General features: G+C 34.7%; 1 protein-coding gene across 48 annotated transcripts in view; it reads left to right on the forward strand.

Annotated features, from left to right (window-relative positions):
- SOX5 (SRY-box transcription factor 5) overlaps positions 1–18630 on the forward strand; it is a 995306-nt gene that overhangs the window by 945991 nt on the left and 30685 nt on the right. For all 48 annotated transcript variants that reach the window (XM_072765770.1, XM_072765744.1, XM_072765748.1 and 45 more), the window contains 2 exons: positions 7683–7860; positions 17484–17629. In XM_072765770.1, the coding sequence (XP_072621871.1) occupies positions 7683–7860; positions 17484–17629 (324 nt within the window). The remainder of the gene's footprint in view (positions 1–7682; positions 7861–17483; positions 17630–18630) is intronic.

Genomic DNA, 18630 nt, shown 5'->3' on the forward strand with positions numbered 1-18630 from the left:
AATGGTAAAAAAAAAAAATGCTTTGGAATCATGGAAGCACTTAACATGTGTTGGCTATACGTCTTCCTTAGGAGGATGGATTAGCTATCACTGCCTAACAAGATACTGCACAATTTAGTGACTTTAAACAATGAACACTTATCTCACACAATTTCCACAGGTCAGGAATCTGGGAGCAGCTTACCTGAATGGACCTGGGTAAGAGTCTCTCATGTGGCTGCAATTAAGTTGTCAGCTGTGGTTGCAGTCTCGTGAAAGCTTGATAGGTGCTGGTACATCCACTTCCAAAGTGTCTCACACACGTGCCTAACAAGTCATATCTTGGTGGTTGGCAAAAAGCCTTGGCTCTTTGCCAGGTGGAGCTCTCTATGGGCTGTTTGAGTATCCTCGTGACATGGCAGGTGGCTCCCCCCTGGGGATGATTTTGTCCCCCAGGAAACATTTGGCAGCATCTGGAGACAGTTTTGGTTGCTGCAGCATGAGCAGAAGGGCTACAAGCATCTAGTGTAGAGCCAGGGATACAGCTAGACATCCTACACGGGACAGTCATTCACAACAAAGAATTATTCAGCCAAAATGTCAATAGTTGCTGAGATTGAGAAACCATACCCCAGAGCGATTGATCCAAGAAAGAGGAAGGTAGAAGCTACAACATCCTTTATGACCTAGCACTGGGAGTCAAATTGTCCTTTCCGCAGTAGTAGCCTATTGGTTATATAGCTTGGTCCTGTTTTTGTGGGAGGGGAATACGACCCAGCATAAATGCCAGGAGGCAGGAATTATCAAGGGGCCACTGGAGGCCCAGCTACCCCAGAAGAACTTTGTGTGTAGAAGGGATGGAATTTTTTGGCTTAGGTGTTAAGAAGCAATTTTTAAATTAAGAAATGGATGCTAAATATTACTGATATTCCACAAGCCAAGCCACGCACTTTATTCTTTTCTCTATTTGTGTTCAAATATATATGTGTGTGTGTTTGTGGATATAACTGACATTTTAGAGGCATTAAATCATCAAAAGCAAAAAAAAACAAGGGAAATACTTGACTCAAATGTTAACAGAAAAGGAACAGGGAGCATGTAAAACAACAAATTAGATGATGAAGACTATGTGAATACCTGTAAGTTAATTAAATGTAAAAACAATATGAAATTATCACTATGAAGCAAATATCCCCCAACTACACTACTAGTACTCTCTTTTAAAAGAAGCAGTATATGTGAAGCAAAAGTGTAAACTGGCAAAATAAGAAAGCTAAATGAGAAGCTGCAATATATTACCCTCAGCTAAATAACTGAAGACTTGCATTTAAATGGCATTTAAGTCTAATAGCATTAACACAGCAAAAGCATACCTACCAAAGAATTCCTGGAGTTCTATCTGCCTGGTTAACAAGGCATCTTGCAATTTGTAAGACCAAAGGCAAGCATTCCTTCATGAAAAGGGCCTCAGGACCATGTGGTCTTTAAGTTGATAGACTTGATTTTTAGGCATCAAGAACCTACTAATAAATTATGGAGTTGGAGTAGCCATACAAGTAGGATCCCTTATTCTTAAGGGGCTAAGAAAATAATTTAACATGTTTAGGTAGTTTTATCTGATATTACCTTGATTGCCTTTTGCACATAAATGCAAACCTTTTTCTGATCTAAGTTTATGAAGGAAAGATCAGGGACTTTTGGATTCTCATAAAGATTGTTTTGTTTTGTTTTATCTGTTTTGTTTTTTTTTCTCTCTAGTAAGCCTCTAACTGAACTGTAGAAAGAACTGCCTTATATGGGCGGAAAAGGTGCAAAAGGGTTCCTGCAGTGAACAATAGGAATAGACAATGAATGCAAAGCCAAGCTAGGGAAGTGAGGTGCAGCCACAGTGCCCATTATCCAATTCAACCTGTAGTGTAACTTCCCTACTTAATAGGATTATTTTATCAGAGAGGATAATAGCAACCAGCTGATTAATTTTGCAACATGCTTCATGAATGCTTTACTCTCTGCCATATGTTATTTTTGCTACTCACTTCACATGACTATTTGTGGTAAATATGGGGACAACCACAGATTTCAAATTGTGCAGAGGAAGTAGCCTGAAATTCCATATTTTATTTTATTCAATAGTTGTATGCCTATTAAGGAATCAAATCATATTTATAAATGAAAGAATACATTAAATACACAGACTGTCCTCAAATAGTTTAGTTTAAATAAAACCCAATTCCACATGCATCTTCACTGCAGGCTTAAATATAAAGTAAATACATTCTTTCCTCCTTTATTACTGACCCCATAAAACCAAAGCGTCAAAGCCACAGGCCTAGATGTCAGGTGATTTGCATTTTTCTAAATGCTCAACATAAAAGAGCAAGTAATAAATAGTTGAAATTTTATTCAATAAAGAATGAATGAATGGATGGATGGATGGATGATTGCATAAATTTATATGTTCTTGCCCATTGCCGGTATAATGCTTTAAATTTGTTATCCACCAAATAAATATTTGATTTTCAGTAACTACCTTAGGTAACTACTTAAAGAAAAATTATAATAATGAGAATGAGTAAAGATGTGAATAAAGGTGGGATTTTAAATTCTGGGGAATATAATTATCTGCTCATCCTTAGTGGCGCAACTTGCAGTTCAAGGACCTGCATGTAGATATATTTTCTGTTGTGAAGGACAAGGAAACAAACAGAAGGGAGGAGATTTCTTTAGGATACTGGTATTCCTGTTTTCTAGTACTCTATTAAGCTTCCTTAGCAAAAATAAAAAATAAATTTAAAAAATTAAAAAGAAGAAAGGCTTAGGAATGAGGGGAGAGAAATAAACCTCCAGGATTCTAGAGAATGATTTTTTCTTTGATAAATTATCGATTTCTATGAGTCATTTGGTCTTCACACATTAAAAATTAAGACTATCATACAATTATGTTAGACTAACATGTTTTTCCTAGAATAAGCTTATTATTTGAAAATCGTCTATGTAAAATATATTTTAAATTTACATAGTTATTTTTTAAAGTTTTTTATAGTTTTTGTTATGTTTATGTGGAATAATTCTGCATTCCTGATTACAGTTGTATTTCTCCAGTGCATCTAAGGCTGTATGTTTATGTCAAGTAATTTTCTTCTTCCAAATTTATTATTTATCTCTGTGGGATATTTATTTTCATTGGTTAAGACATAAATTCATTATACCTCCACAATATTTCTACAAGACATAAATTCATTACACCTCCACAATATTTCTACAATGAAGACAAGTTGACATTAGTTAGATTTTTGCTTTCAGACAAGTCGTAGTAGCTATAAGTGGAACATGCCTTAACTTTATGTTTGTTTAGATTATACTTGTTTTGCATTCTATCCCAGATGAGTAAAATTAGACAATATTAGGAGAAGTTATAATCATAAATAGGTTCCTAGAACTTATGTTTATATATATGAAATATTATTCTCTTATGCATTTTTGTGTGAATTCTTGTATTTTCTGATATATAGGATGTGGACTCCTGGTATTTTAGCTCTTTAGCACTACCAAATGACCTTTTTGATGCGATGTAGTATAGAGAACAGAGAAGCACAAAAAAAAGTCACCAAAGAAATCAACATTTGTACCTTAAATTTTAAGCTGGTATATCAATAGCGAATGCATGTGTTACTTCATTTTATTGCACATGTATTGACCTTTATGTGTGTTTTTTTCATATAAAGAATTACATATTTAAGTCTGAATTTCAGAAATTCCATTTCATCAACGTCTTTTTAAATTTAAGATTAAATTTGTTATATAACTAAAAAGAATATTGTATGATGAGTCTAACAACCTGGGTTTCTTTAGAACTTTGTTTTAGTTTCCTTTCTGAGATTATTAATTACTTCATAGAACTGAAGATTAAATAGATGATTTGAAATATTATAATGAATTCTATAAATGTAGGTAATAACCTATCAGTTAAAACTTACTTACCTTAGCTTCCACATTTTCTTAAACGTTTGCCTTATATTTATATTAGGCTAGCATATCCACTTTGGAACTATTCGACAAATACATAAGATTCTTCTTAATTCTCACTTTGTGTATAAATTAACTGATTATGGAATATGCTATTTTCAAAATTTTCAAATGGAAGCATCATTTAATGATTGGACAAGTAATTAAAGAGAAATTGTTTTTTTTATCACTTTACAGTGTACTTCATAGAAATGCTATTTTTCCAATGCTTTCTTGACCTTGAAAATTACTTATATTCTTTTATATAAAAATTATTTATTTACAATTTTAGAATGCATGCTTTATTTGTAAGAGTAGGGTTTAATCATGCTAAGCTTTCAAATTTCTCCTAAATAAGTTCTTGCAAATAAAAAAGTAGAAAAACCTTTGGGAAAAAAACTTAACCTTTGGCATTTATTGTGCATATTCATAATTAGGAGAATGCAGGTCATAAATAAATAGTCCACCTTCATTTTATAGTTAGGATTTTAAATTTTTCATCTAGTCAAATGAAAAATAATTAATAGAAAATGGGAAAACTACTGTAATTTTTGTATTCTTCATGAATAATAGGTATTTGGTATAGTAGCTCAGTAGTAAATTATTAGAAGAACAAAATTGTGAAATAATATCATATAATGGGTCAAAATTATTTGTATAGTTACCACTATAAGGATCAAGCATGTGGGTTCTTATTAATATACCATTAGCCAGGTCACACAATGAAAGAGAACGAAAGGGCAATTTTGAATGACATTTCTATCAACTTGGGAACTGTCAACCTCTATTATGTCCTTGGGGCTTTGCACTTTTTGGCTTTCAGACATCTGTGCTGCCTTGAATGGAGGAGAATATTAAGAGTTCCAGTGGGTCTCTTGCTCTAATAAATGCTTTGGGTAGTCATTTTTCAGTACGTGCATGTAATAGTTCTTAGTGCTTAAAGCTAAGCATATGACATTTCATATGCTTCAGATCCCATCAGCACCTACATCTGCATCATCTTCGTCAACACCATCATTCCCCCTACACATACACACTCACGCTCTATTTCCTTTGTGCTCATAAATCTCTTCTCTTGCAATTCTGGGAATATATTCCATCCTCTCTTTTTTTCTGCACAGTCAAGTGAAACAACCACCTTAATTTTTCCAAGTCTTCCCTCAAAACTTTTGCAAGAGTTGTGAATACTGCCCAAGGAAGTTTTCAGGCTATCATGACAAAAGGCAGTTGTTTCATACAGAAAGCAGTAAGCAGGTAAATTTGGTAAAAGATAAAGTGTCTAGAGTATTTACAGCTGCATGGTAAACAGTCAGTAAAGCTCCTATCTGACAGGATATTTAAACTGAAATAACAGGAAGAAAATCTGGATCCTAATCTTTATTGGCCTACTGAATGTCAGTAGCATTTAGTTTATTATACATATACATGTTTTCATTTATTGTTATTAGTGTACATTATGCTTTGATAAAATCTTAAAGAATGAGATAACCAGGTATTTTTTTAAAGACTTATGTTTTTTGAGAGAGAGAGAGAGTTTTGTTGGGGGGGACGGAGGGAAAGGGAGAAGGAGAGAAACATGCTGAGCAGAACCAGACTTGGGGCTTGATCTCAGGACCCATTAGATCATGACCTGAATCGAAATCAAGAGTGGGATGTTTAACTTACTGAGCCACCCAGGTGCCCCAACATGTGTTTTTTAATGTTACCTCCTTACATTGAGGAAGCTTAAAAAAAAAAAAGAATTTGAAGTTAAATTTTTTTAAAAAAACTATCTCTATATGGTATATGGTGATGGCTCTCAAATATTAGTGTGCATCAGAATCATCTGGAATGCTTGTGAAAACAGGTTGCTAGAACCCACCTCCAAAGTTTCTAGGATAGAGAATTTGCTTTTCTAATAAGTTCCCAAATGGTGCTGATGGTACTGATCCAAGGATCACATTTGTACTCATCTGTACTGCAGTATGGGCAGAAGGGGCACAATACTTTTGGGTTTCTGTCAACCATAACCTCATATATAAGGATTATAGCTCACCACCTTAACCAAATGTTCCAGATTGAAAGATCTATGAATAATTTTGCCCTTGCAGTTTTTACAATGCTAAAGTAAACTTTTCTTAATTATATAGTGAACCAGTCATGGAATTAGCTTACTTTCCTTTCTTCCAAGACTATGAATCCATATAAATTTGGTATGATGGTCATCAACTTACTACACATCTAATGTGATCTCAGATTGCTCTTTGAATTCTCATAGATTTTCAGTTAGCTGTTCTTTTTTTCCTGAAACAGAAAACAGAATTTTAAAAAAATGTTAAAGAGTAATTTCTTCTAGTTTGTTCATAAGTTTGCTAGGTGCAGCCAACCATGGAATTTAATAATAAACCACTTTAAAAATATAAACTTTAAATAGATGTCATATTATGCCATTTTACCATTTTTATAAAGTGATTGATTTCAATGGTTTTTGGTATATATATATATATATATGCATATATATATATAATGTTGTAAACATTAATATGTGTCCATTCCATCAAATCACACCATTTTTCCAAATTGTTCCACTTTCAGCAAATTATCTTGCTACTACCAGTAGACAGTTTATGTTCTTAACTCATGAAGATAGAACAGTAACAACGTGGAAAGTAAATTTTTATTCTACAATATTACTACATGTAAAATTGTAGGTATTGTAAGCAATAAAGTATAAACATGTGATATTTCCATTTTAGAGCACAAAAGAGGAATAAATTTCTCAATTTGTGATGAAAAAAGTGATGTAATGTTAATATTATCTGATCCTTATAAATGTGGTAGAAATTTTGATGATAATTGTATACATAAATTTTTTGTATGATATTACACAAAGGCTAACATAGAAAGGTATAAAATAGAATGAAAACTACATAAACTTGACCTATTCAAATATTGAACAATTGGAACTCATCTTATGTTCTGAATTAACCACATAAATATCTTCATACCACAATGTATTGATTGTGGCATACGTTGTAAGGAAAATCTGGAAAACAAATTTAGATTTAAAAATGTAACGATAAGTGTTTAGAACAGTGTCGCATATAAATAGCACAAATTGGTATAATGTCAATTATGTTTATTTTCATTTTTAGATGAAATCCAAAACTGTTTCTGTGAAACCTAAGAGAAAAGATTATTTTCTAAGACAGAAAGTTTCCTTCTTTTTTTTGTAATTAATTTGGAGAGCAGTTCTGATCAGAGGTACACACCAATTAACTCCTCCATCGTGGATATTCCAGGTACTCTGTCTTAAGCACTAGGGTACAAAGGTGCTTTGGACTCAACCCCTGTTATTTTGAGGTTGAAAAAAACCCTACCTATATCATAATTTTGCATGAATTATGTAATTGCCTCTCAGCAAAAATGAATAGTACAAGGAGTAGCTTAAGAATATTTCTTATAGGTACATCAGTTATATACTTTCTGGATAGTTGACTGCACGTGTACTTTCTTTTATACAGAAGGTTTTTCATAATATGTAGTTGTAAGTGACATCGTTGACAGCTAACCAGACACTCTAATGTTCAGGTTGAATGTTAAGACCACTGATTGATAGAGTAATTTGGTGGGAAATGACAGGCTGTATACCTGTGTTTTTCTAGGCATTTTTGATCAGCCGTGCCTTATCACAGCTCATGTTCTAATGATCATTGCAGGATGAAGTGGCACAGCCACTGAACCTATCAGCTAAACCCAAGACCTCTGATGGCAAATCACCCACATCACCCACCTCTCCCCATATGCCAGCTCTGAGAATAAACAGTGGGGCAGGCCCCCTCAAAGCCTCTGTCCCAGCAGCATTAGCTAGTCCTTCAGCCAGAGTTAGCACAATAGGTAAGTTCTGTTTCTTTTGTTCTTGCTGATTTTCTGTTTATGGCAATTGAATGAAATCATCTTTTAATGGCGAATCACGCATACCCTGTGCATGGTTTTAGTTCCATAGGAAAGTTTCAATTTGATGAACCTCATAGGTATGTTCTAAACATGCAAATGCAATTTATAACTGAAGTCCACATTACAATGTCCCCCTGAAAAGCTAATTGAACTGGTTATGTTTGTTGATGTAACAGATGTTCTTAAGTTTATTTTAAAAAGGAGGCCTAAATGACTTAATCGAAGAGAGCAATGTGTCCAGAATGTTGTTGTTAGATAACTTGCCTTTTCCGTCACTGAAATATATTTCCATTTTTTTGTGATGTGTACAAACTATTCATAATGATAAAAGATATTCTACCTAGATGAGCAGTAACCCATCAGGATATGAAGTTTTTCAATTCCATACTGCTTGAGATTTACTTGAACACACCAAAGTATTATAAAAAGTACATAGTTTCATTTCTCCATAATTGTCATTTTGGTAAAGTCAACACTAGAAAATGCTTCTATAAGCTGACTTTTTAAAAATTCCAATGATTCTTACTTTAGTAACACATAAATTAGACTGTACACACTTACTTCAACCTACATTTATTGACATGTTTATCATTTGCATACTGTTATAAGGAAACTAGCACAGACAAGCCTTCAAGGAGCTCAGGGTTTAGTCAGGGGAAAGACTCTTTAGTTAGGGGATGACTCATCCCTCTTACAGTACTAGTCAGCCATAGTAAGTGCTATTTCAGAGCAGAGACACAACCTTATCATGAAAAAGAAGCATGTTGGATTCTATTTCGGAAGGATCAAGGAAGGCTAAGTTGGAGATAGCCTAATTCAGGTGGAGTCTTGAGGAAAAGAGACTGTTCCAGGCATTTTGGCCTTTAAAACAAAATCCAGAGTAAAATAGCATATTTTTGAGAGATGCACTGAGTTGGTTAGCATATAGGATAAGTGTGTAGTGAAAAGTGATTGGGGCTAAAACTGAAAGGAGCAGATGGAATCTGACTGGATGCTATCCTCAGAAATTTTGACTTTTTCTCCAGACAGCAATCTGATCAGTACTTTAAGGAAGAAGAGTATTGGCAGCAGGAAGAGATAGGGATCGGGGAAACCATTGTTTTAGTGTAGGATAACAGTTCGTTACATGAACTAGAAATAAGCAGTGATACAACAAAGAAAGGAATAGATTGAGGAGATGTTAGTAAAGAATTGATACAACTATCCTCGACAGAAAGTACCTGGTAAGGTTCAAGTTGGAGACAGAGGAGTCTAGGATTTTGAATCATTGAAATAAGAAGGCTAATACTTCCCTTAACTGTGAAAGAGAAGACCGAAGTAGAAGGAGATTTGGAGGAGGAACATAAAAATTTAGTAAGTGTTGAAACACAAGGAGTTGTTAGGTAGAGATATTTGGGGGGAAACTATAAATGTAAGTCTGATATGTAAAGTGCTAGCATTTTAGATGGAGAACTATATATGATATAGGGGATTAAGAGTACACTTATCTCAATGAGCACAGAGTAATGTATAGAATTATTAAATCATTATATTGAAACTAAGTATAGAATTATTAAATCACTATATTGAAATTAATATAACACTGTATGTTAGCTATCCTAGAATTAAAAGAAATAAAGGAAATGAAAAGATACATGTACCTCTAAAAAAAATAAGTTCACCAAAAAAGAGTGTGTATAATAAGAAGAGAACTGAGATAAAGAATCATAGGTATTACCTACCTACTACATTAGATATCATTACTGCATAGAAAATTAACTAATACTCAGCAGCTTAAAATAACCAATATTCATTACCTTGCAATTTCTAAGAGTCAGAATTTGGAAGCAGCTTAGCTGGGTGGTTCTGGCTGAAGGCCTCATGGTTGTAGTCAATGTGTTAGGCATGGCTCTGGTCATCTATGGACTTTTCTAGGGATAGGTGTCCCTTTTTCAAGATGTCTCACTCACATTGGTGTTAATAAAGGATCCATTCTTTGCCCGTTGAGTCTTTCTGTAGGGCTGTTCATTGCATGGAAACAAACTTTCCTCAGACTGAGTGATCAAAGAGGGAGAACAGAGAGAAAGCAACAGTACCTTTTATGACCTAGTCTCAAAAGTCACACAGAGTCCAGTCTACTTTATTCTCGTTATAAGAGAATCACAAGTGCAGCCTAACTCAAAGGAAGGGGTATTAGGCTCCAGCTCTGAAGCAAGGAATATCAAAATATCTTTGTACACATTTTAAAACCAGCAAACTTTTTTTAGAGGGAGAACCGATAAAGAGCAAGTGATTGTCTTAGAATAGGAATGAAGATAGGGCCGTGTCATGCTAGCCTAGGAAAAATGAGTTTCAAAAAAGGAGGTGTTATTTAACAGTGTTGCATTTGACAACGGAAAAGTAAAAAAAAATGAAAAAGAAAAGCTTTATGATTTAGCTGGAGCTCGTAGAGAGGTAAACTCTGACAGAGAAGTTTTAGGAGCATGTCTTAGCAGAATTTCAATCACAATGATTTGAAGACTATGAGGAGAGAAAATGCAGCTGATCTATAGATCAGTCTTTTTGTAAGCTTAGTGTTGAGAAGTGATTATTTTAAGAGGACTGCGTAGAGACAAGTTTAAAATAGGACAATCATTCATATATATGTGACTATATATATAATGTCAAGAAGAAGAAGAGTCAGAGACAGATAAAGATATGAAAGAGAGCACAATGATGGAACAAGACAAAAGATCACGAGAAAGCATTAACCTTGCAAAAGAGCAAAGCCACTCTTTTTTTTCTGAAACTGAACAAAACAAAGGAAAAAATGGAGTAAAGTTGCAGAGAAATTGTGGGGTGGATAAAAAAAAAAAAAGAAAGAAAAAGCTGAAGGAATGTCTTTCAAATGCTTCAATCTCCACAGAGTAGAATTCCAGATTATTTGCCAACAGGAAGCCAGTCTGGGGCAGTGGGGCAGCAGAGAGAGCAGAAACTGTGAAAATTTAAGTTTTGAAAAGTTTGAAAAAGGTTTGGGGTACATGTACATTTTTTATCATCATGCAGCACTCTGTTATGGCCTAACTCGGTTACTTGGCTCCATATCCTAAATGGACTCCAAGATAAGAATTGCTTTCATGTCCTAAGTATGTAAAAGAAAAAATATTTTATCTGGCAGGAATGATTCACTTCCAGAATAGACATGAAGGCTCAGAAATATCACAGCGCTGGTCTATGAGCTACTTTTGTAATGTCACTAGAACTAGAATATTTAACAAAATAACCCATAGATTTGCATTTTTATCATATGAGGATTTTTACTTCAGCATTCCAGGGATTAAGTATGACAAAATATTTTAGAAAGGCAAGAATGTATTTAATGACATTTATCATCTGACTTTCTCCACAACTAAAACTTCTCTTATTTTTTTTTTCCTGAAAAATCCCTTCACCACATACACATCTCTCATATATTCCAAGGACTCGAGGCCACTACAATTTACTTTTCTCTTTTCAGCAAATGCAGATGTTGAAAGCTGAAACTGTAATGAGTAATAATGTAGTTGGATAAAAGCTGTGCACATTAATGGTGTTGTAAAGGTCACCCCTGAAAGAAGAATTAATGTGTTATGCCATTAATAAACCAAGGAAAACTGTGAACTAAAAGATAACTTAAGTTATCGCTAATAACATGGGCTCTTTGCTATATATCTATTAGCTACAAATATAGAAAGTGAGTTTTTGAGGTTGGTGACCAATATTACAGTGTATTCTGTAAAAATGCCTTTGATATGGTATGCAAAGCATAGGTTGCTCCAAAAGAAAGGGGATCCTTAAAAGGTATGAATAGTTCAGAAGAATGATGGATAAGTTTAGAATCTTTTGCCCAAATATTATCTTTCTTTTATTGTCCTTTTTCACCTATGTTGTACATATGTATAATACTTTAAACATTTTAAAAGCATTTTTAATCTATTTCTCAGTGAAGCTAATTTTAGAATTATAGACCCTGAAATAGATAGTCCAGATATCCATATCATCCAGTCAAAACTTGTTATTTTACAGATAAGGAAGCAAGGCCTAAGGAGGCTAAACGCTTACCCAGGGATTCTAAGTAAGTTTCTATCACAGGGTAGACAGTTCTGTGACTCTATGTTTATTTCCTCTGTTTTAATTTCAAGAAAACGACTTTACACGAAGACCTAGTAACTTGCCCAAACTCATAGACAGCAGAGGGTGAGGCCATAGGATTCATGGTCTCTGGTTGGCATGCTCCCTTTTCAGCTGTTGCCTGTTGGTAGGCTCTCCACGTTAGATGTTCTTCTCAGTCATTTATCTAGCTTTTCACTCATTCATCGAATAAATGGGTATTAAATATCTTCTCTATGCCGTGCATTTTGCAGGATGGTGAGCAGTTGGAAGTCTTGGAGAGAGACTTTAGATGCCTCCAGCCTTGTACTGTTTAGTCTTTGGAAGAATCTAGAATGTGTTATTCTTACCCTTTATTCTTGAGAAACATTAACACATAAGAAGTAAAACTTTCCTGAGCAAATATAGTAGACTTATAGTAGACTTTCCTTCAATAGAATGAAGGAAAAAATTTTCCAGTTCATTAATTTGGTACTTTATTTGTATAACTTTCTAATTTAAAATACAATGACATAAAGGAGGATATTACCTTGAAGTTTCATTAGTTTACAATTTTAATCAGAAAGGCTTCTATGAGGGTAGGTTATCAAACAAAAATATTGTAAGAGTTTAATAGAAAGCCAGTGGATTGTCAGGGAGTTGAGGGTATTATTCAACATCTGGCAATTAACATTTGCATAGCACTTTACAATTTACAAATTGCTTTCACATTTATAATCTAATTAATTCTTGTGAGTTTTCACAGATGAAGAAATGGCTATATATCAGGGTGCCAAAAATTTGATGATGATAAGTGACCTCAGCAATAGAAAAAAATTAATATTTGTGGAAAATAACTTGAAACACATGTGTGCTTACTTTTACTTCTAGCTGAAAAGTCCTATGTAAAATAAATATGTAGTAAATAAGAATTTGTATTGCCTGCATAGCATCTGTTAAATCTGTGAGTTTAATAAATCTGTGTCATTATGGCACAGGTTTCCATCAATGTGATGACATAGATAATAACTTGGAATTACAAAGGTAGATACTTTCAACTTAGAAATATGTGTTTATACCTTCAACAGACCCTGTCATGAGCCAAAGGAATAAAAGATTGAAAATTTTAAAATGCCCTCAAGTAATTCAAATATTGGTGTGAAAGACAAACTTAGACAAATGGAAGGCAATGTGACAGTATAAGCATATATAAGGTTCTGCAGGAGCATAGAGATGAGAAGTTCTAATGTTGCCAAGGAGCATGCCTGGATATATCAGGGAAGTCCTTACAGAAGGTGTGACGTTTGCATAAAGTCCCAAACATATCAGAAAGAAAGAGTATTTCAGTAAGAGTAAAGTTTGGGAGACAGAGGTGGGAGTGGGAGGAGGCAGGCCTTTGCTGGGAATAGGAATTTTGAGAATTTTGTTGGTAGTGATTAAGAAGACACACCAAAGCATAAAAAATCAAACTGTGGTGAATTTAACAAGGTTACAGAATCTTGCAAATTTCTTACACCTACATTTCCCAAATTCCATTTGAAGTGCTAACAGGAAGCCATATTGACCATTGCCTTCCCACTTCCCCCTTAAGATTGAGGCTCACCAAAACTTGCCTAAGCCCATATCCCCCTTCCGATTCTATCTTATGATGCAGTTGGTGCCTAAATATATAATGAAGGCTAAATAAAATGTATCAGGTGATCATTTGGGGGGCATATAGGGTGATTCCCTTTCATCAAACCTCTATACCAAGAAATTATATCCCTTCACAGATTTTATCATTATGGTCAAAGCCATGCAGTAAGACTGCTGAGGGTGAGCAAATAGAGAAAATGAAAGAGAAAAGAAAAGAAAGGAATTAACATTTTCTACTGCCTCCTCAGGTACCAAATGTTATCTACTCCTTCATAAGATATATTTTGTTTAATTCTTCCATCAACCTGATGTTCATTTTATAGTTGATGAGAATGGAAATTCAATGAAATTATGTGTTATAGTTTGGCACATATCACACTTCCCAAGAAATAGAAACCCAGACCCACCTGAATCCAATGCCTAAATCCTACTTATTTCACTATGCCATTTTATAAATAAATTGACAGTGAATAAGTTTCATGGACCACTTATTATGCAAGACTGTATTAATTCATTTATGTTATCTGGTGAATGCTATCTCTATTTAACCAATAAGATAATTGAGATTTAAAAAGGTAAAAATCACATGTACAATTTATATAGCTTGTAAGTGGCAAAGTTATGATTTTAATTCAGGCATGTCCAGCTCCAAAATGCAAATTTTTTCTGAAGATCGTAACCTTGGACCAAATCTAGGGAGGAGATGAACACCAGATCCAGGCAAGGATATGAAGATGGAGGAGGCAGAGAGGAAGGGGGACCCCGGGTTATGATGAGAAACGAGGAAGAAAGGAGTATCTATAATGAGGGGATTGTTAGTGAGGTCATTCTGCAAGCCATGGCAAGTGTCCCTTGGATTTGACAACTTAAAAGAGCAAAGGCACAGAAACAAAATTGTAGCAGAAATGAAAGAGCAAAGAAGTAATGGGAGAGTATGATTAGAATCTTAGAAGGTAAAGAGAGAGAGTTGGAAAGAGAGCAACACAAAGTTGAAAGAGAAACTTATTTTCTTGTCTCGGGTGGAGAAACTTACTTACAAATTGCTTGTCTCAGGTGGAGAAACTTACAATAGAGATGGTGAGGAAGTTCAGATATGGATGACATAAATATGTAAGAGAATGACCAATGGAGATGTATAGAAATCTAGAGCATGAGTTTAGGATATTTGCCTTGAATAAAAGTAGAGGCACCATTTTCACTGAAGCAGGAGGGGGCAATAGGCAAAAATGAAGACAGATTTGAAGCTCGCAGGAGGTAGGAGTCAGGGTGGGAGTAGGGCGGGAAGGTGAAAGCTCAGCTTTATTGGTCTTTTCACAATCAGAGGTGAAGCCATTTGCCAAGAGAGGGAATCAGCACGATTGGTAATTTGGTGACTGTGATGAGAATAAAATGTAAAGAATAGGCAAACAGTCCTATTATTATTCAACTCTGTAATATATAAATGCCTTTAATATTTAAGATTTCATATAGCATTTTAACTGAAATTCAAGAGTCTCTAAAAGCAAGAAGGTTTATTTTAAAGTGGACGCTTATTTCCACCTGCATAGGAACACACACCTCAAACTGGAAATAGACATTACAGAACATATGTCTGTCAGTTGTTCACCCCCATATGATTTGCATCCCTTTTGCATCTATATTAATCGTTTTTCCTGCACAATGTTATCTTGGCAGCACCTAAAAACAAAAAGAATTCATACTTTAGCTCAATGCTATATGCCAAATCATTTCAAAATGTGTTTGTTCTCTGAAGAAACTAAATAGATGGCAAAAATGCATGATGCCAGGTTGTACATATACAGGGGTTAGAGCATAGGACAATCAGGCTGATCCTCTTAAGATCTTTTACTAAAGGAACAAATACTGAGACCATCACTGTCCTCTAAGAGCTCTATTTCTTTCTCGAGTAGCAGTGTTCACAAACAGAATAATCAAGAATCAAATATTAAGAAGGTTGTTCATGAGAACCAAGACAGGATATTGAGGATAATATAAGGTTAAAAAAACCATAATTTAAACATTAACCCTAAAGGCTTGACCTAGGTCTAAATAGTTGTTTACGATTGATATTGTATTTATAATGAGCAAGGATGTTTTGTTCTTTGAATACGTTCCAATGAATTTCGCTCTGAAAAGCAAAACACATAGTGGCTCTCAAGGCTCTTCTTTGTGTTGCCTACACTGGAACTTGTCTTTCTATCTCAAGGAGATCAGAGGATGAAGTCTAGTCTGTGCATAGCAAGGGGGTTGGGGGGAGAGCATGGATCATTTTGAAACCCTCCAGCACTGAAGCACTGCACTAATCTGACATCAACTTCTTCAATAGAAATGTCTAAGCAGCAAGAAAGTATTCTATGTTTTTTGGCAATCAACAGATCAGATAGAAGAGTCTAGCAATACGACGAGGATGTGTAATCTGAAATGATTAGACAAGGCTCTTTAGTACCAGAACATTCATAATTGAGACAAAGAAAGAGTATTAATAACACTTTCCTAACACGGCAGTTAGCCATTTTATATTTCCTTTCTTTAATCTTAGTGTTTTTCAACAAATCATGGGATTTAATAGCGTGTTTTGGCAGATTAGAGGATTTATGGCCCAGATGTTTTTTGTTCTAAAAATGGATTAGGGTGTAAAGTTTGCTGGAATCCATGGAACATGTTGAGGCAAGCCGGTCATTTTATGTGTGATTAGTGCCTGCCTTCTGTCTCACAGTCCCTCCATCTGTCACAATTCACCAATGGATCTGGTTAGATTTAGCCTCATGTCACAAACAAGTCCCTTTTCTGGGCAATTGCATATTATAGATTCAGTTTATGCCATTTTATGCCCTAGTTAAAAGATAGGGAGAGTGAAAGATGATATATTAGCTTTCTTTTCAATATTTACGAAACAGTCTTTTCCCATCGGTACTCTACCCTGAAGTCCTGCGGGTGATCATAATAATGTGTAACAAATAAATAAATGACCAGTGTTAAAATTAAGTTAAAAATTAGTTTTGCTCCTTACACCTGTGATTCTTTAAAAGAAAAATTTTGACAATTTTTTTTTTTTTACTCACTCTGGATTGTGGAGCGGTAGATGCAAGTTGGCCATTTGACCATTTTATTAAGAGTGTGAATTAAGTGTGACTGTAGTTTTCAGGAGCCACAGTTTCCTACCATACAACTCACAGGTGCTTGGTTACATTCTGCGCTTGAAATTTAGCCCCATAACTCTTACAAGTTTGTAATCATAGCAGACCACTGCCACCTGTGGTTTACTTCTCCATCAGTGGATTTCGAGGGGAACGAGCTTCTTTCACTTAGTTAATAATGATGTGTTCTTTCTGTATATAACAACCATAACAGTGCAATACGCAAACTCTAAACTGACCTTTCTAATACAATGAGAATGTCAATAATCAGAGTGATAATGATCAATACCTCTATCCTATGTTAGCATTCAAATGAGCCTTACGTGAAAAAAAAAAGTCAGATAGGTTTCATTTCTGCACTACAAAATACAAAATGACAAAAGTTCGTTTAAAAATGAATTATAAATTTATAAAATAAATTACATTTTAAATTTCTCTCCCAGCATGTGGAAACAACCATATTTCATTCACTTCAGTATTACATTTGCATCACAGATGCTTGGCACTGCGTTCATGTATGACCATGTGAAGCAGGCATTAACGATTACTCATTCATTCATTCACTTTAGAGAAATGAAATCAAGAAATTATTATATGCCAGACGCCAGTCATTATCCAAAAAAAGACGTGATTTTTTTTCTGGTTGAAGGTTAACCTATTTACACATTTGTACAAAACATAGCCTTTGTTCTGTCACACCCTCAGGTTATTTAAATGACCATGATGCTGTCACCAAGGCCATCCAAGAAGCTCGGCAAATGAAGGAGCAGCTCCGACGGGAACAACAGGTGCTTGATGGGAAGGTGGCTGTTGTGAATAGTCTAGGTCTCAATAACTGCCGGACAGAAAAGGTTAGTTCATAAAATAACTGACTTTCCAAAACTTCTTAAATTGCCTAAATGCTTTTTTTCTTTGTTTTCTCATTTTCTCACCACCTTAGAATGATGGTTCTCCCTCCCTTTTTCCCCCTCTGTCAGTACAGAAATCTTCATGCCCATCCTAATCAAAACCATCTGGAAATGAGAAGAGTTATAATTCTCTTCTATCCATCTCCAGACCTTATTGATAATTAATATCCCCCTTTCTGCCATCAGTTTGCATTAAAGTGGAATGGCATTTGAAATATCGGAGTCTGAGTGAAAGTTTTGCTTTACAGAGATGCTTAACTTGTATTTGGGGATGAGCTGGATTTGAAAATGCTGAATCTTCTTTAATCAGCATAAGCTTGGATGATACCCATGCTCATAGCCTAAGTAACTAGGATCGTGAAGCTGTCATAATATGTTTCCACTGCAAAGCACTGTCAAGTTTTAGATGACTGCACAATTGGAAATTTTGACTTTATTATAAAACAAAATGTGCTCTTTAAAACTTGGACATTGTTATTATATGTAAGCCCAGTGAAACTTCTGAATTTATCTTAGATGTAATCATTTCAAACACTTTTGTCTAAGCTACATTGTATTTTACTCAGAAAAAAATATTATGTCATTATAAAAAGCTCAGAGTGATGTACTTATCTTGGTCATATTTGATATTTCTGATTTGAAATTTTAAGATGTGACTGAGTCTTGTTTTTCCAATCCTGTAGCTAGGGAGATAAAGTAAATAGGAGAACAAAAATGATCAGCTACTTAGCAATAACTTGAAAGTTAGCCATCATGGAAAGCTTGAGAGTCAAACAGGATTGTCCAGAATGAGCAGATTGCTAATTTGATAGATCACTGGTTTCCCTGGCTTTGTATGGAATTTGATGTGCAATCTCTAAGAAGCTCACAACCTGCATAGTGAAGGTGAAATCTACGTGGAATCCTGTCACAACCCTGGTCCAACATGGGTCAAAAGGATGGAA

Source organism: Vulpes vulpes, chromosome 8 (genome assembly GCF_048418805.1).
Source record: "Vulpes vulpes isolate BD-2025 chromosome 8, VulVul3, whole genome shotgun sequence".
In the NCBI taxonomy this organism is placed as follows: Eukaryota; Metazoa; Chordata; class Mammalia; order Carnivora; family Canidae; genus Vulpes; species Vulpes vulpes.